Below are 19,200 nucleotides of genomic sequence, written 5' to 3'. Positions count from 1 at the left end.
TATTCTGTTGTGGCGATCTGTAGTCAGTGATCTTTGTCACTGTTTTAATTGTTTTGGGTCACCGTAAACCAGGCCCATACCAGATGGCAAACTTAATCGGTCAATGTTGTGTGTATTCTGGCTGCTCCACCATCTGGTGGTTACCCCATCTCTCTTCCTCTGTTTGGGATTCCCTATTCCCTCAAATGAAGCCAATTAATAATCCTACAATAGCATCTAAGCATTCAAGTGAAGGTAAGAGTTGTATATCTCTTACTTTAAATCAAACGCTAGACATGACCAAGCTTAGGAAGGCATGTCAAAAGCTAAGTTAGGCCAAAAGCCAGGCCTTTTGCACCAAATGATTTGCCAAGGTTTTGCAAAGGAAAATTGCTTGAATATTCTAATGTGAATACATGAATGATAAGAAAGCAAAACATAGGGTGTTACCTGAGCAAAGATGAGAAGGCCGAGTACCATTTGTCATTTATACGAGAGAGGAAAGCAATGGAATATACTTATTGATACGGTATGGAGAACGTTTGAGTGGTCTGGGTAGATCACACCAGCTACAACATTGCCTTAAGCCAAAGCACAATTTAGAGCAAGGCCCTAAGTCTCTTCAATTCTATAAAGGCTGGGAGAAGTGAGGAAGGTATAGAAGAAAAGCTAGCAGAGGTTGGTTCATGAGATTCAAGGAATGAAGTCATCTCTACGACATAATTCAAAGTGAAGCAGGAAGTGCTTATGGAGAAGTTGTGGTGAGTTATCCAGAAGATCTAGCTAACGGATGAAGGTGGCTACACTAAACAGATTTTCAGTGTACTGGAAACAGGCTTCTGTTAGAAGATGATGCCATCCTGGACTAATATAGCTAGAGAGGATAAATCAATGCTTTGCTTCAAAGGGTGATTCTCTTGTTATAGGCTAATGTAGCTGGTGACTTTAAGTTGAAGCCACTGCTCATTAACCATTCTAAAAATCAGTGTTCTGAAGAATTGCACTAAATTTGCTGGGCACAGTGGCTCATGCCTGTAATCCCAGCATTTTGGAAGGCCAAAGTGGGTAGATCACTTGAGGTCAGGAGTTTGAGACCAGCCTGGCCAACAAGGTGAAACCCCATCTCTATTAAAAAAACAAACAAACCCAGAAACCAAAATTAGCTGGGTTTGGTGGCACATACCTGTAATCCCAGCTACTCAGGAGGCTGAGGCAGGAGTTTGCAGTGAGCTGAGATAACACCATTGCACTCCAGCCTGGGAGATAGAGCAATGCTCTGTCTCACAAAAAAAAAAAAGAATGACATTAAGTAAACTCTGCCTGAGCCCTCAGACAGCATCACAAGCTACCAAGGAATCTTTCATGAAAGGAAGAGTCAGTTGATGTGGCAAACTTTGTTGTCTTATTTTCAGAAATTGACACAGCTACCCCAGTGTTTATCAACCATCATCCTGATCCATCAGCAGCCATTAGCATCAAGTAAGATCCTCTACCAGCAAAAGGCTCAGGTGACTAACATGTTTTAGCAAGAAAGTTTTTTTGGGAGAGAGAGTCTAGCTTTTGCCTAGGCTGGAGTACAGTGGCATGATCTCGTACTCATTGCAACCTCTGGGTTCAAGAGATTCTCTTGCTTCAGTCTCCTGAGTAGCTGGGATTACAGGCATGCATAATCATGCCTGGCTTGTTTTTGTATTTTTAGTAGAGCCGGGGTTTTACCATATTGGCCAGGCTTGGTCTCAAACTCCTGGCCTCAGTGATCCCGTTGCCTTGGACTCCCAGAATGTTGGGATTACAGGCGTGAGCCACTGCAGCAAAGTATCTTTAAATTAAGGCACGTACATTAAAAGACATAATGCTGTTGAATACTTAACAGAGTCTATGGCGGTACCACCCTGAACGCTGCTGATCTTGTCTGAATACTTAATAGAATACAGTATAGTCTAAGCATAACTTTATATGTAGTGGGAAACCCCCAAAATTGTGTGACTTGCTTTATTGTGATATTCGCTATAATGCCATGGTCTAGAACCAAGCCCACCATATTTTCAAGGTATGCCTCTATTTGATGGAATACATCCTTCTTTTAGAAAGATTCATAAAACTTCATGTGAATTCCTGGTTTTGCCCTCAAACTAAGTTTGAGCTGTGTTTCAAAGAGTATACTTTGGTAAAGAACCACGTAGGCCTGTGTTGCCTTTGAGTGCTTGAATTGTTTCCAAAATTTGCTCTCTAGAACTAGCATTTGCTGTCATCAAAGGTGGGCTATCCTATAGGACTCCAAAAGTGTTCTAGAATGGAAGTTCTAAGCAAAAGTGGCATTTTGGTAGTAATGTCACATCAATAATCTGTGGTACCCATTTCAAACATTAGGCCAGAAAAGTCATTTAATATCTTGTAGTGTTGATAATATCATCGAATCATTAAGTTGGCATGGTCTTGCCTTGTGTGTGCTGTAAAGATTCAGAGGATGAAATATTCTAATTTGTTGCATACTTTATGAATTGAAATGCAAATGCTCAGTATTTATGCATTTGCTGCCACTCGGTAAACAAAAGTTGTATTCCTGGTAATATCTCAGGACTGGATTGATTTGGCTCTTTTACCCAAAAGGGTAGTTGGAGACTTAAGTTGAATGAAGCCCTGACTAATGGGAGGCAGCCATTCTGAGATTTTTAAAGGAGGCTTGACTAGATCCATTTTCCCCCTTGGCTTGGCATAGGTTTAATTTTGGTTTAGAAGTAACCTGATTTTATCTTTCCAAAGTGTTTCCTTAACTTAATCTCACAGATTTAAATTTTGGGAAGAATAGTTCAGTCTCTCGATATGGAGCCTCTCAAGTTGAAGATATGGGGAATATCATTTTAGCAATGATTTCAGAGCCTTATAGTAAGTATTGCTTTTACATCAGTGCAGTCCTAGAATCTGCACTATTTTTCTCTTACCTATACTCAGAGTTCCTCCTGCAGCTTTGTCTCCCTCATAGCTAAAACAATGGCTTGTATGTTCTCATTTTTAGATCACAGGTTTTCAGACCCAGAGAGAGTGAATTACAAATTTGAAAGTGGGACTTGGTAAGTGCTCCAGTACTGTTTATTTGAGCTTTTCAGCTTGTTTTTGCTCCTATTGTGTCACTTAATTCTTGTTACATTTTAGAAACTACTAATCCTTTTAGCTATCCTTTCTTGCTCTTAGGTCATCTACAAAAGAAAGCTGTATTACTTCAAGCTTGGGTATTGGGATTAAAATCCAATGGCTTATTGGCATCTTTAGTCACACAGACCTCAAGCATATTATATGCTCACATCTGTGATAGTTAATTTGGTCCTAAAACTATCCAGTCTTTTACTTGGGACACTTCCAAACAAGAAATTGTAGGCTTTAACAGAGTTCACAGTTTTTACTGAGATAATTTTATGTATGTTCTGTAAGTATATATTTATTTATTTATTTTTGAGACAGTCTTATTCTGTTGCCCAGGCTGGAATGTCACAGTGTGATCTTAGCTCACTGCAACCTCTACCTCCCGGGTTCAAGAAATACTTGTGCCTCAGCCTCCCCAGTAGCTGACAGATGTGGCACCACCACACCTGGCTAAGTTTTGTATTTTTAGTAGAAATAGGGTTTTGCCATGTTGACCAGGCTAGTCTCTAACTCCTGGCCTCATGTGATCTGCCCACCTCAATTTCCCAAAGTGCTGGGATAACAGGTATGAGCCACTGTGCTTGGCTAAATAGGTTTCTACTTTAAAGCAAAGGCAGTAGTTGAAGTATGAAGTGGTATTCATTAGTGATCACAAGTAGACCTGTGTGTTTGTAAATCACTTGAATGAATTGTTTGCCTGGTGTCTGAAGTGAATAGAAACTTCTGACAGCTTTGCCCATAGAAAGAGACTTTGAGGCCTATTTAGTTATGAAGAGAGTGACTCATTAAGAAAATGTCCTAGGAGAACTGGAAATGTGGACATGGGAGGGATAAGACGTTAAATGGTATCAGAATATATCATAGGTGATTTGCAAATGAGTCATTAAGGTGTGGACACTCCCAGGCATTTCTGGTTATTCTCTGGGATGGCTCCCTGGTTTGATCTGGGGGATATTTTAATGGCAGACGTCCTACCATACACATGCATTCCTGATGTGGGTTGTCGGCTTTATTCTGATCCTAAATTTGGCTGCTAAACTAGATTTAAACCCCACATGTATACTGGCTAGATTTGAGAGTGAATTCAAACCTATCTTTTAGGGTTCTAGGAACTTTCAGGACATGAGGGGGCCGAGCAAACATTTCCTCAGCTTTTTTTTTTTTTTTTTTGAGATGGAGTCTCAAAAAAAAAAAAAAAGCTGACAAAATGTTGCCTGGACTGTAGTGCAGTGGTGCAATCTTGGCTCACTGCAGCCTCTACTTCCCAAGTTCAAGCGATTCTCCTGCCTCAGCCTCCCGAGTAGCTGGCATTACAAGCATACACCACTATGGCCCAGCTAAGAGACAAGGTTTCATCCTGTTGGCCAGGTTGGTCTCAAACTCCTGACCTCAGGTGATCTGCCTGCCTCAGCCTCCCAAAGTGCTGGGATTACAGGTGTGAGTCACCACACCTTCCTCAGCTTTGAGAGGCAGATGGTTTGCTGGGTGAGCTAGCTGTGTTGGGCCTGCATAGGCAGCCATCTTTCTATAATGAACCTCCTAAATGGTACTTTGAGCTGTACTCACATAATTTTTGAGTTTATAAGGAAAATCAAGTAGTATTGCTAGTGTGTCTGAACACCAAATAATACATCATGTGTAACTGGGCGGTTGTCTTGCAGCGGGGTAATAGGTGCCTGACTTGCTAGCGTTTATCATGCAACCTGAAGTTTTGCTTCATCCACAGCAGCAAGATGGAACTTATTGATGATAACACCGTAGTCAGGGCGAGAGGTTTACCATGGCAGTCTTCAGATCAAGATATTGCAAGATTCTTCAAAGGACTCAATATTGCCAAGTTGGTTTTCTTCAATCTCTATTTTACTTAACAATCCCAAAGGGATAATGGATTTTCTATCATTTTTTTCCCTCACGGTATTTTTTTTCTACCTGCCATCTGTTTTATTGCTCTCAAAGGGGAGGTGCAGCACTTTGTCTGAATGCTCAGGGTCGAAGGAACGGAGAAGCTCTGGTTAGGTTTGTAAGTGAGGAGCACCGAGACCTCGCACTACAGAGGCACAAACATCACATGGGGACCCGGTATATTGAGGTATGTCCTCACGACCTGACCCCTGGACATCCCGAATGAGAATTAACATAGAACGGAAGGCCAGAAACACTAACTTCTCTGTCTTTTCTCAGGTTTACAAAGCAACAGGTGAAGATTTTCTTAAAATTGCTGGTGGTAAGTGCCTTTTATGTAATGTGGCTTTAGTTAATAGAATATGGAAAATAGATTTTTTTTCCCCCAGAGGGAGAAGCTTCCAATAAGAACACTGAGCTTAATGTGTAACACTTGTCCTAAGGCTTGAACTAGCCATTAAAAATAGTACTATACAAAGGTGAAAAGGTGATAGTTGTATGTATACAGAAAGGATAGTTTTTTGGGGTTTTTTTTCTTTTTGGAGATAGAGTTTTGTTCTGTCACCCAGACTATAGTGCAGTGGCACAACCTTGTCTTATTGCAACCACCACCTCACAGACTCAAGCAATTCTTATTTCTCTGCCTCCCAAGTGGCTGGGCTTACAGGTATGGGCCACCATTCCTGGCTACTTTTTTGGGTTGGTTTTTTTTTTTCTTTCACTTTTGTTGCGGAGTCTGGCGTGCAGTGGCGCAGTCTTGGATCACCACAACCACTGCCTCCTGGGTTCAAGCGAGTCTCCTGCCTCAGCCTCCTGAATAGCTGGGATTACAGGCATGTGCCACCATGCCCAGCTAATTTTGTATTTATAGTAAAGATGGGGTTTCTCCATGTTGGTCAGGCTGGCGTTGAACTCCTGACTTCAGGTGATCTGCCACCTCGGGATTACAGGTGTGAGCCACTGCACCTGGCCAACTTTTTGTATTTTTAATGGAGACAGGTTTTCACTATGTTGGCCAGGCTGGTCTGGAACCTCTGACTTCAAATTGATCCCCCTGCCTCAGCCTCCCAAAGTGCTGGGATTACAGGTGTGAGCCACTGCATCCGGCCAGGAAAGGTTATTCTTGAAATGAGTCAGAAAACTGCAGCTATGCTACAATACCTGGGATTGTTGCATATGTGCTTCTAATTTTTCTCTAAACTGAATACGAGTGGCCAGAAATATGGTAGTTCTGGGTCTCACAGTATTTTTGAATGCATAGTATTTACAATAATATGGTTAGAAAGGGTGGAACAGATACGGTTTTTATCCAGTTATTTGGTGATTAATGACTTTAAAACCTGAAAGTAACAGATGCATAAAACATTGACTGTGTTTTTGTCTGATTTTTTTTCTATATGTGTATCTACTTTGTAAGTTTCTACTGCTTGTTCATACTGTTTTGTAATTTCTTTTTAATGTATTATGAACATCTTACATTACTCAATTTTCTTAAACTTTAATTGCTATGTAGTGTTATATGTACCATAATGTTTTAAAACATCCCTGTTGGAGCTGGGCACATGGCTTGTGCCTGTAATTCCAGCTTTAGGGAGGACTGCTTGAGCCTTGGCACATTTGAGAATAGCCTGAGCAACATAGCGAGATTTTGTCTGTAATAAATAAAATATCCCTGTTGAACATTTAGAACTTATTTTCAGCTTTTGACTTTAATACATGTTATAGTGAATATTTTTAAATCTCTGTATGTGCCACTTATTAGGATAAATCTCTAAAAGCAGGATAGCTGAATCAAAGAATTGTGGACCTTTTCAACAGCCTTCTGACACCTGTTGCCAAATGATTTGAAGATGACTTTCACTATATAAGAGAACTTTTGTATTCCAGCATTCCGTAGCCCGGGTGAAAATTTTGTAGCTATAGAACTTACAGTAACAGCATCCTGTTAACACAATTTGCTGGTATATTTGTGCTCCACTTCATCTTTTAGATAAACTTGAAGGCTTCGAAATTTAGGGTTTTAACTTTAAGAGCATTTCCAGTGTTCCCAAGCAATGTCTGGTGTTGTTTGGGGTCAAATATGTTTGTAGTTGCTATGGTTTTACCTAAATCCTGCATTTCATGATAGACGTCTTAGAACTTGGAGATGGCAAAGTCAATTAATGTTTATATTGTTTCTGGGATTTCATTGTATGTAAACAATGTGATAAGAATTTGCTATTAGGGGCTGGGTGCCATGCCTATAGTCCCAGCATTTGGGAGGCCAAGGCAGGCAGATCACTTGAGGTCAAAAGTTCCAGACCAGCCTGGCCAACATAGCGAAACCCCATCTCTACTAAAAATACAAAAATCAGCCAGGCGTGGTGGTGTGTGCATGTAATCCCAGCTACCCCGGGAGGCTGAGGCAGGAGAATCACTTGAACCTGTGCGGCAGAGGTTGCAGCAAGCTGAGATCATGCCACTGCATTTCAGCCTAGGAGACAGAGTGAAACTTTGTCCGAAGAAAAAAGGAAGAAAGGGAAAAAAAAGAATTTGCTATTAGGGAAAATGCTACTAGTATATGAGTTTCAAAGATATGCGTTTAGTATTAGCTCTATGACAACACTGTACAAAATGTTTTATGTTGGGGAGAATGTTGACCAGTATTGAAAGTAGTTACCCCATATATTCATTATACTATTCTTTTTCTTTCTTTTTTTTTTTTTTTTTGAGATGGAGTTTCACTCTTCTTGCCCAGGCAGGAGTGCAATGGCGAAAGGTCAGCTCACTGCAACATCCACTGCCCAGGTTCAAGCAATTTCTCCTGCCTCAGCCTCCCCAGTAGCTGGTATTACAGGCATGTGCCACCACACCCAGCTAATTTTGTATTTTTAGTAGAGATGGGGTTTCTCCATGTTGGTTAGACTGGTCTTGAACTCCCGACCTCAGGTGATTCGCCCACCTCAGCCTCCCAAAGTCCTGGGATTATAGGCGTGAGCCACCACGCCCAGCCTCATACTATTTTTATACTCAAGGATGTTTGAACCTTTCTTAATAAAAAGTAATTGAGTTACTGGCAGATGGTTTTCTTGGTAGGGTGGGGTGGGGGAGTAATCAGAAAAAGATTTTTTTTAATCCAAAGTGCTTTATATCTATTACCCTACTTAATTCTCATAATTTATGATGTAGGCAATCTTACAGACAAGAAAACTAAGGCACGGAGTTGAGCTTGACCAAGATCATGCCCTAGTCAGCAGTAAAGCCGAGACTGGACCCAGGCATTCTGGCTCGAGGACCTGTGCCTTTAACACCATGACTTACTAGTGATTGGCCCGTAATTTGTCTTGCCGGCTTCCTAAATTAAGAAGGATATTTTTTGAAAAGGAAGAAGAATTTCAAACTTAGGAGGAGAAAATTCTGATTTCTAGGATGCTATTTTGAATTCATTAGGAGTGGGTCTTAACTATGAACTCAAGACATTGGCAGGACTTTTATCACTTTAAAATCAGTGACGTTGATGTCTTAACTATTTCTCTTCCTGCTTCCTAATATTTGTTTTCCCTAGGTACTTCCAATGAGGTAGCCCAGTTTCTCTCCAAGGAAAATCAAGTCATTGTCCGCATGCGGGGGCTCCCTTTCACAGCCACAGCTGAAGAAGTGGTGGCCTTCTTTGGACAGCATTGCCCTATTACTGGGGGAAAAGAAGGCATCCTCTTTGTCACCTACCCAGATGGTAGGCCAACAGGGGATGCTTTTGTCCTCTTTGCTTGTGAGGAATATGCACAGAATGCGTTGAGGAAGCATAAAGACTTGTTGGGTAAAAGATACATTGAACTCTTCAGGAGCACAGCAGCTGAAGTTCAGCAGGTTAGTTTCTAAAAGCTGAGTATGTTCTACCTTTGCATTAATTTCTGTTCTTTATCTCTGAAAATCCTACGTTACTAATTTTAAAATAAAACTGGTAAAATACTGAAAGTTGAACTGCATGAAAGTAGTCTGGGTTTTATAATCAAGAGATAGCTGCTTAACAGCTATCTGTACACACACACAAAACATACTATGTATTTTTACAGAAATGAGATACTGCTAAAGCTGGATTTTTGTATTCTGCTTTAAAACTATATCTTGAAAGCTTACCCATGTCTGAAACATTTCATCTTTAAATATCTCATGAAAGTGCATACTTCAGAACTTCCTCTAGTGTACACTTATATTGCTTTTTTTTTCTATCATAAGAAATTTCTATGTAAAATGCTTATAAAACTTTCATCAATTTGATTTCTATAGAGTGTGAGCTTTTAAGATTTTTAATGTGTTGCCAAATGTTATTTCCCAAAAGGCTTCATCAGTTTCATACCCTGCTGGTGAGCTCTGTTCTGTTTTTACTAGCTTTCAGCATTTTTTGTTTGTTTCTGAGACAGTCTTGCTCTGTCACCCAGACAGGAGTGCAGTAGTGCAATCTCAGTTGACTGCAACTTCTGCCTCTCTAGTTCAAGCAATTCTCCTGCCTCAGCCTCCTGAGTAGTTGGGATTACAGGTGGCTGCCACCACACCCAGCTAATTTTTGAATTTGTAGTAGAGACGAAGTTTCGCCATGTTAACCAGGCTGGTCTTGAACTCCTGATCTCAGGTGATCTACCCACCTCAACCTCCCCAAGTGCTGGGATTACAGGCATTAGCCACCACTCCCAGCCACTTTTAGCATTTTTGAGGCATAGAATGAAGCAATCACTTTCCTAAAATGTACTAAGATCCAGGCATGAAACCATTTATTGAATCTCAAGCTTTTCAACTGTTGATTTGCCAGCTGAACATGTCTTCAGGGTCAGTTTGCCTTTGTAGCAGAAATGGTATAGACTGCTTTTCCAACTTGATCTCTACATAGCTTTTCCAATTTGCTCTATGTGTGTTCCATTGTAGAACAGTGATTCAAATGCTTCCTTAGATCTGCTTTGTACATATTTAGGATACTTTCTTATTTCTGTGAGTTCACCAGAGTTTTGTGTAGCTTCTGCATACCACTGTATGTTGTGATTTTAAATAATTGTGCAATGTTAAGAACTTCTTTACCTACTAGAATGCCAAAATAATTTTTAGACTTAAAAAAAATATAAGTGAAATTCTAAATTATTTTTGTGTTCCATTGTACTGGTGCTCTTGAATCCTAAACTAGTTGCATCCTTACAGTTTAAAACTTAAATCTGGCCAGGCGCAGTGGCTCATACCTGTAATCCTAGCACTTTAGGAGACCAAGGCGGGTGGATTGCCTGAGCTCAGGAGTTCGAAACCAGCCTGGGCAACACAGTAAAACCCTGTCTCTACTAAAAATACAAAAAAATTAGCCAGGCATGGTGGCATGTGCCTGTAGTCCCAGCTATGTGGGAGACTAAGGCAGGAGAATGGCTTGACCCAGGAGGTGGAGGTTGCAGTGAGTCAAGATCGCGCCACTGCACTCCAGCCTGGGTGACAGAGCAAGACTCCGTCTCCAAAAAAAAAAAAAATTAAATCTATACCTTTTTGGAAATGTTATAGGTTCTGAATCTCTAAAATGTGCTTGAGGTTTCAAACAGTGCACATATTCTTCCCAAACCAAGAGAAAAACTCAAGATTTTGTTTCAGATCTTTACTTGGAAGAAGAGTTTGTTTTATGAAATCGTGGCATAGAATAAGCTACCCCAGGGTCTGGGCTACTGTGTGTTGGTTCGGCAATAGTGTAGGCTGCCTCTCATGATTCTATGAGTTGCTTTTGGGTGTAGATTCTCTCTACTTCTCCATCTCTCCTGATTTATTTAACAAGTTTTGAACTAGTCATAGACTCTTCCACTGTGTTCATCATTTTATTCAATAAATATTTGAGCACCTCTTAAGTGGCAGGTATTATGAGATGCTTCACATTTCCTGTCTTGAGTTTGTCTAGCCTTACACTGATTTTCTATTCTTGTTCTTCTAATGCTTTTGCTGTGTCTGGATTGTTTGTATAATTTTTTATTATGAATGTCTTCCTGTCTCTCATGGCATCTCTCTCGTGGTGCTGTTTGATTTTTGTCCCCTCTTCCTCAGATAGCAACTGAGCAGGGTATGAATGGGGAATTTAGTGCATGTTTTGGGGAGGGGTTATTGATTTTTCTATATTGTCAGTTTATGGGATCTTAAAGGCTACAGTGATTAAATTGCTCATAAAACCTGCAGACACCACAGATGGCATTTGCGTAAGGACTTCTAGTATTACGAACTAGCTGGTATGCTCTAAGACAAAAGTGGACAAGAGCCTTATAATATGAGTGTTGCCTAAGGGCAGTCTTTTGTCCAAAATCCGCCTGACCTATCATTATCCATTTCCAAGATAGCTGAATTCCGTGAATCTAGAAGATATTCAAGATCTTCTGTCCTACCACTGTCTCAAATTCACTTGGAAACCAAATTACTATTCATCTTTATGGTCACCAAATGATTCTGTTCAGTTCTTTATATCCAGCCATTCTGTCTTGTGCTGTTATTCAGCATTATATTTTAATATCCAAGGTCATTGTTTGCCCTGTGATTCCTTTACTGGATCATTCTCTATTTCTTGGGTTTGGAGGTGGAGTATGAAGATAATTAGGGGAATACCATGTACTTAGTGAAATTATATCTAATGAATTGCTACCAAAGTTCACGTATAGTGAGATGTCCAGAATTGTATAAAAGCAGCAGATTTTAGGGATACTGGTCCCTCGGTAGATAGTGATACATGGTTCCAGGTAGACACTAAGTGTTTAAGTGTTTTGTGCTGTGTGTGGTGTACACCCCACCGTGTATTTGACAAAAAATGAGTATCATGCTTTCCCTGCTGAAATGCATGAACCCCTTTCTCCATCGTTACTTCTCAAACTTGCATGTACTTCTGAATCATTTGAAGATTTAGTTCAGATGAAGATTCGTATTTATTAGGTCTGGGGTGGAGCTGGACACTGCATTTCTCACAAGCTTCCCAGTGATGCCATTGCTGATTTGCAGAAAGCAGGGGAGTAGCATAGCTCTAAATCACTTCTGTTTTGCTTTGAGTACAGGTGCTGAATCGATTCTCCTCGGCCCCTCTCATTCCACTTCCAACCCCTCCCATTATTCCAGTACTACCTCAGCAATTTGTGCCCCCTACAAATGTTAGAGACTGTATACGCCTTCGAGGTCTTCCCTATGCAGCCACAATTGAGGACATCCTGGATTTCCTGGGGGAGTTCGCCACAGATATTCGTACTCATGGGGTTCACATGGTTTTGAATCACCAGGTAAGAAAGACACTTAATGGAAAACTTACTCCCTTTTTCTCATTATCAAAGACTAATGTTAGATATTAGTCTTTGATAAATAAAATTAGTCTTAGATAAATTACTTACATCTAATTAAAAAGTACTACATAGTCACTGTGCAGTGACATTTGGCTAAAGAGAAGGAAAAAGAAAAAAAAGTACATAGTCCTCAGTTACATACTGAGTATTTAAGGAAAGATTTAACTGTAAATACAAGAGGTCTTTAGAATGAGCTGAAAGTAATGTTATCATTAATATAATAATTCAAATTCAGCTTTGATTCCTTTATCGCATATATCCATCACATTATCAGTAGCAGCAAGTAGGCACCACATATATTATCAGTCTTGATACAATTTTTCTTATTGCAGCTATTCAGCTCAGCAGCTCTGCTATGGTGTTACAGCAATCATGGATGATATTTTACCAAATAAGCATATCTGTGTTCCAGAATATTTTGTATCCATAGGCTGTTTAGAAATGGCTTGTGTCATGTTTAATATATACATGTTAGATATCAAATTACATTCAGTAGGAAGCAAAGTCGGTGAGGACTTAATATTCATACCACCAGGAAGAAGTGTGTGTGGGTCATAATAGGCTCTCAAATGCATTAATGAAGGAATTGCTAGAAGCCTGCATCAAAATCTAACTGAATTCTTCAGTAGGCAAATGTAAAGTATTTCCTGGATTATTGTCACATGTTTTCTGATTAAAGAAAATTATATTTGCTAGAAAATTTAACAGTATTTTGTGCTGTCATAAGGAGGATAAAATTCTACAAACCCTTAAGCCAGGTAGTTCTAATTGAAACTTTGGAACTCTTTATTAAATGCAAGGCTGTATTAATTTTTGAAAATGCTTTCTGAGGATTAAGGGTTGAATATAGGCTTATATTGGAAATACTGATTTTTTTTTTTCCTAAATTGCTAATTTCTTATGTTTTCTTTTCACTTGGAGATTTGTTCACTTTCATAACTGTTATCTTGTCTCACTAGAAAGCATATACCATTGGATACGAGGAATCTGAAAACATCCTGAGCCCTTGCCTTCTATACCAGTTTTCTACATCAGCGCATGCTCATTCTAAATCTTCAGTCAATATTACACAACTTTTATCTGAGCCTCTCGGCATGCTTCACTTTAAATAAAATTGCCCACATTTAAACATCACCAGGGAATTATTTGGTTTCTTTACTGAGTCACCACTTCTAATAACCCAGGGCCATTACTCTTTGATTAACAACAGTAGACAGATTTGTCTCTCTCTGACCCATGTGACCTATTGTGATTACACTTGGTAAAAGGTTCTCAGATGATGGACATGCTCTTAGCTGCCTTAAAGATATTAGGTTTCCATCTTGGACTGGGTTTGTTGCTAGTTTCCCTGGTATGGTAACTCTAATGGTAACTTGCATGGTATAATTTCACAGTCCTTAAGAGACTTTTTGAGAAAACCATAAAATAAGAAAGTAGTCCTATAAGCTGATTGTGTCTTTTTCTCCCCCATAAAACATTCATGCTCCATAAAACTAAGGTGTTTTAGCTCTGTGAAACAGAAATCTACAGGTTTGCTTTGAAGTAGGAGATTTTAGCAAGCTATTACCAGTAGAAAATGTTTATTAGTAACACCTGTTTGACCAAGGTGGTGCTGTCAGAAAGGAGGTGAGAGAAGGGCTCCCAAGCAAAGCTGATGATACAGCCATCACTGGGCCTTGCAGTTCCAGGCCACATTCCAACCTAGGCCTCGGAGACGAGGAAAGAGTGAAAGGGATATGCCAGGTCAGTGACTGATGGGAACTGAGAGCCGAAAGAACACTGTTCAGTTTCCTGCAGGAGGGTACCTGAAATTCCAGTGCTGGTTCTGTTGCTAGCTTTTCTCAATCCGTGAGATTTAATTGAATTTTTTAGAAGAGAAGAAAAACTAATATACCATCACATATTTTGAAAACGCAGTCATAAGGAGACCCTTTTAAGACCTTGTATATCTGATACTAATTAACAGAAGTGAAAAAGGCTCATTTTCAGCTATGAGCTCTCAAAACTGTTTCTTAAAGGTGTTGTTGGCCATTCTGGTGATCAGGTGATTAAATGTAAGTCAGGTTTCAGTAGATCACACCGTCACCCGGATTTTATGGCTAAAATGTCTGTATTATGGGTGATTGTTACTTCTCATGTTTTGTAAGCAACCATTTCCTTGTTGAAGGAGACAGTCTCCTTTTGTTTTTATTCTTCCCCCACACACTCAGGGCCGCCCATCAGGAGATGCCTTTATCCAGATGAAGTCTGCGGACAGAGCATTTATGGCTGCACAGAAGTGTCATAAAAAAACCATGAAGGACAGATATGTTGAAGTGTTTCAGTGTTCAGCTGAGGAGATGAACTTTGTGTTAATGGGGGGCACTTTAAATCGAAATGGCTTATCCCCACCGCCATGTAAGTTACCATGTAAGTTTTTCTTGGGTCTTGGCGCTACTCTACGCTATATGCTGGTAGGTGCTTAAGCTGCTTTCATAACTTTCTGTGCCCCTGGTTCTTTCTGAGGCAGGTGAGGTGGTTATGTAAGGCTCTCCCATCTGTAATCGGTAATACGTGGTAATCATTTAAGACCTTGGTTGTGGACACCCATAATTAGAGATGCTACAAAAACTTCCTTTCAAATGATATTTCTGCTTTTCCAGTGATAAGCACTTGATTTCTGAAGCTTAGTGTGCTCCAGATAAGCACTGACTCTGGGAGGCAACCTGGCTATATAGATATTTTAGTATGCATTTATAAATAAAATAAGTATGGCTGGATTCTTTTTCTTTTTTTAAAACATACTAACCTTTAAGAAAGGCAGTTTGATGCACATGTTGCATTTAACTTTTTGAGCATCAAGAATTTTTTGAACATTGTTGAGCATTTCTATTGCTCTCCAGGATATCTGGAATGAGCAAGTTAGCCAAAAAATAAAAATAAATGCGTAAATAAATTAGCCAAAGTTTCCATTGGATCACAGGATCAGTGCTTAATTTCAAGCCATGCTCTTGCTCATTGGCACCTGGGTGCAAGCCATCTGGAATCCTGCTTGAGGGGAATAAGCCCTGTAGTCTAGAGACCAAGTTCTAGTTAGTGAATGAGGAACATACAGGGATCTGATGTTAAAATTTGAGTCTTTTACACAATTTCTCCTCTAAGTAAGATGTACCTTCTTAGGCCTGTTGGGTATGTTTAAAGTATCCAGTATTTGGCATGAAGTTCTAAGACAGTAAACTGGATTATATACTTGATTCCAATAAAGTGGGGGTTTGGGCACCTCACTTTCTAATAAGATGGACCTATACTAATAACCTTGTTTGGTAAAGTATTATTTGTAGAACATTCAGTGGGGCTTAATCCTTTTTTTTCCTTTGAATTTCTAAATGCTAATATTCCATTTACCTGCTGCTTGCTGTTGGTGAATATCTTAGAGTTGATCATTAATGAGTATGAAATTTTAGAAGTTTATAATTGGGTTAAGAGATCTTATATATCTCCAAAAAAAAAATTCACATAAGAATATAATTCTATACCTTTGATTACCTTTAATACTTACCAAAAATGATGACAAACATTTAGCCATTGTCTCTTTAGTAGAAGAGTTTAGTTTTTAAAAAACAAAATTCCAATTTTTACATAACTAATACCTGTTCTACTGGACTTTTTTTTTTTTTATGCCAGCATACTTTAGGTGGTTGCCTAGTTAGTTCTACAATATCCACAAAACTTACAAAAATTGCTATTTTTTTTTAATGGAATCTCACTCTGTCACCCAGGCTGGAGTGCAGTGGCACGATCTTGGCTCACTGCAACCTCAGCCTCCCAGGTTCAAGCGATTCTCCTGCCTCAGCCTCCAGAGTAGCTGGGACTACAGGTGCGTGCTACCATGCCCAACTAATTTTGTATTTTCGGTAGAGATGGGGTTTCACTATGTTGGCCAGGCTGGTCTCAAACTCCTGACCTCATAATCTGCCTGCCTTGCCTCCCAAAGTGCTAGGATTACAGGCGTAAGCCACTGTGCCTGGCCCAGAAATTGCATATTTTAAAAAAAATCTAGGCCGGGCACAGTGGCTCAAGCCTGTAATCCCAGCACTTTGGGAGGCCGAAGCGGGTGGATCACAAGGTCAGGAGAGCAAGACCATCCTGGTCAACGTGGTGAAACCCCGTCTCCACTAAAAATACCAAAAAATTAGCTGGGCATGGTGGTGCATGCCTGTAATCCCTGCTACTCAGGAGGCTGAGGCAGGAGAATTGACTGAAACCAGGAGGCGGAGGTTGCGGTGAGCCGAGATCGAGCCATTGCACTCCAGCCTGGGTAAAAAGAGCGAAACTCCATCTCAAAAAAAAAAAAAATCTAATCTCAAGTACTAAAGCAGTTAAGTAGTTATTCCCCACTGAAGAGTTTCTTGTTAAATTTGACAAAAAAATGTTACCAAAATCTTCTTGATATTTTAAAGTTTGTTACCTTACTTTATTAAAAGGAACATTTTATGATTAACTTCATGTTTGTAGTCTGTGCATATATGCTACTCTCCTTTAGATATATAAGAGCAGCCATCCTTGACTGGGCACAGTGGCTTACGCCTATAATCCCAGCACTTTAGGAGGCAGAGGCAGGTAGATCACCTGAGGTCAGGAGTTTGAGACCAGCCTGGCCAACAAGGTGAAACCCCATCTCTACTGAAAATACAAAAAATTAGCCAAGAGTGGTGGTGCGCCTGTTGGGAGGCAAAGGTTGCAGTGAGCTGAGATCATTCCACTGCACTCCAGCCTGGGTGACAGAGGAAGATTCTGTCTCAAAAAAAAAAAAGCTAGCCTTTTGTTTGAAGAATGCCCAAAATATCTCATCTCAGCCTGATCTATTTGATTATCAAAAATTTCTATCTTTGCTTTGAAGCTGAACAGAGTACCTACTATGTGTGTTTGTCTTATTGGTGTGAGTCACTCTCCTGTAATGAATTGCTTGATAATTTTGAAATCAGAATATGAGCACAGGCTGTGTAACTTTCTGTAAGACTTAGGTGCCTAATTTTGTATTGTTGGTCTTTTGGTTCTTCAAGTCCAGGGATTATAATTTAAAAGTTTATCTAACATTTAGCACAGTTTCGATGAGTATGAAAGAAGCACCCAAGTTAAATATGAGATCAATATGTTCGTCTTTGGTCTATATGCCCATGTTTAGCTTGCTGTCTTATTCATCTCCATGGGAATGTAGAAACTCATAAGAACAAAAGACAATTTGAAGTCAGCTTGGAGATTTTCATGGGAAAAAGTTACCCCTTGGGCCTCTGCTGATTGCAGAATATGGTGGTTCTAGGTATGAAGCTTAGTCAGGGAACCCATATTCTTTCAGCATCTCAACCTAACTCTTCTGTTGGGTATAGATGACCCAGATAGTTGTATTTATCCCACAGGTGAAAGCTAGTGACCAGCCGCTGGTCTTCTGTTTTTAAACCTGAAAGATGGTGGATGACCAAAAGACAAAGGAGTTAGGGCCCAATTTTTAATTTAATCTGGGCCAGCTTTTTATTAGTTGACTCCCAGGAAAACTTAGGCATCATTTCCTGGGGACTATTTCCCAGGTTGCATTTTTTTCTTTTTAAAGATCTGAAAATAAAAATTAGCATCCAAGCCCATCATGCAGGTTGCCTTTAGGTGAGAATAATGCAGAGTTGATCTACTCAGTCCTTTTCGGTCAGTTCCTTCTGGCACAGTCTATGCTTTGAACTAGTACACAGTCGTGGCCACGAGAAGTGTATCACAACACTTTTCATTTGATGCTGTACTGATGGGTAGATAACAAGATGGAATAGAAGCATAATTTAAAATTTAAAATACCTAGTAGCCTCTAGTTTGAAACTTATTCTAAATGTCAGTTCCATGTTTCTTTGCTCTGAGAGTTGGTTTGTAGTAACTGGCACTCAGCATGAGGGAAAACATGGTGTTGTGAAATGGTTGAGAAGACATGAAAATCCACTTGATGCTGATTTTTCCAAATTTCAGGCTAAGAACTCTTTTAGGTTGACAGGTGGTGGCGTTTGGAATTAATTCTATGTGTTAATTGTGTAATCAAAAAGAAATTGCTTGGGATGGCATAAAGAACTATGGTCTCTTTCTTTAAAATATATAGCTGTAACAGTGACACTGGTTTTAGAGCTAGCACGCACATGTCAACCGTTACAAACGTGGCTCAAACGCTCTCTCTTTGCTTATCTAGGCCTGTCTCCTCCCTCCTACACATTTCCAGCTCCTGCTGCAGTTATTCCTACAGAAGCTATTTATCAGCCCTCTGTGATTTTGAATCCACGAGCACTGCAGCCCTCCACAGCGTACTACCCAGCAGGCACTCAGCTCTTCATGAACTACACAGCGTACTATCCCAGGTAAGGCTCTGAGAGATGTGGATACCAGGGGCAGAAACAAAGGACTCCTTTGATAGCCAGTGCCCAAGCTCACAAAACAATGTTGTCTGCCATGTTGAAGGTTAGCATGGCAGCCCACAGCCTCTGGTCATATCTCTGATCAAGAAGGTTATTTCAAGACGAAGCAAAACAAGTTTAGTTTTTAACTGTATACTGACAGCATGATCTTTTAGATCGCCTATGGTGTACAGCTTTTCTTTCTCACTCCTCCTGTCATAGGACCCTAAGTGAGTAGTGCAGTAATCACTGCAGTAGGGTGGCAGTATCAGATGAATGAATCATAAAGCAGGAAAATTCATAAGAGCAATGGTATATATGAATTCATGTCACTGCACAGTGAATAAAAACTGTTGCTGTAAATATTCCAGGGCTTATATTCTTTTCCTTCTAAATCTTTAAGCAAATCTATAAACCAGCCAGGCGCGGTGGCTCAAGCCTGTAATCCCAGCACTTTGGGAGGCCGAGGC

At 40.0% G+C, this 19,200-nt stretch overlaps 1 protein-coding gene across 6 annotated transcripts in view; it reads left to right on the top strand.

Annotated features, from left to right (window-relative positions):
- ESRP1 (epithelial splicing regulatory protein 1) overlaps window positions 1–19,200 on the top strand; it is a 63,601-nt gene that overhangs the window by 18,035 nt on the left and 26,366 nt on the right. For 4 of the 6 annotated variants that reach the window (XM_035276705.3, XM_078352674.1, XM_078352672.1 and 1 more), the window contains exons 5-13: window positions 2,767–2,865; window positions 2,996–3,050; window positions 4,847–4,957; window positions 5,077–5,209; window positions 5,302–5,344; window positions 8,567–8,868; window positions 12,051–12,269; window positions 14,540–14,738; window positions 18,529–18,694. In XM_035276705.3, coding sequence (XP_035132596.3) covers window positions 2,767–2,865; window positions 2,996–3,050; window positions 4,847–4,957; window positions 5,077–5,209; window positions 5,302–5,344; window positions 8,567–8,868; window positions 12,051–12,269; window positions 14,540–14,738; window positions 18,529–18,694 — 1,327 coding nt within the window. The remainder of the gene's footprint in view (window positions 1–2,766; window positions 2,866–2,995; window positions 3,051–4,846; window positions 4,958–5,076; window positions 5,210–5,301; window positions 5,345–8,566; window positions 8,869–12,050; window positions 12,270–14,539; window positions 14,739–18,528; window positions 18,695–19,200) is intronic. The other 2 variants (XM_035276706.3, XM_078352673.1) reach the window with 1 other exon arrangement.

This window comes from Callithrix jacchus, chromosome 16 (genome assembly GCF_049354715.1).
Source record: "Callithrix jacchus isolate 240 chromosome 16, calJac240_pri, whole genome shotgun sequence".
Classification (NCBI taxonomy): Eukaryota; Metazoa; Chordata; class Mammalia; order Primates; family Cebidae; genus Callithrix; species Callithrix jacchus.
Note: the sequence above shows the minus strand (reverse complement) of the source record. Positions and strands in the feature narration are given on the sequence as shown.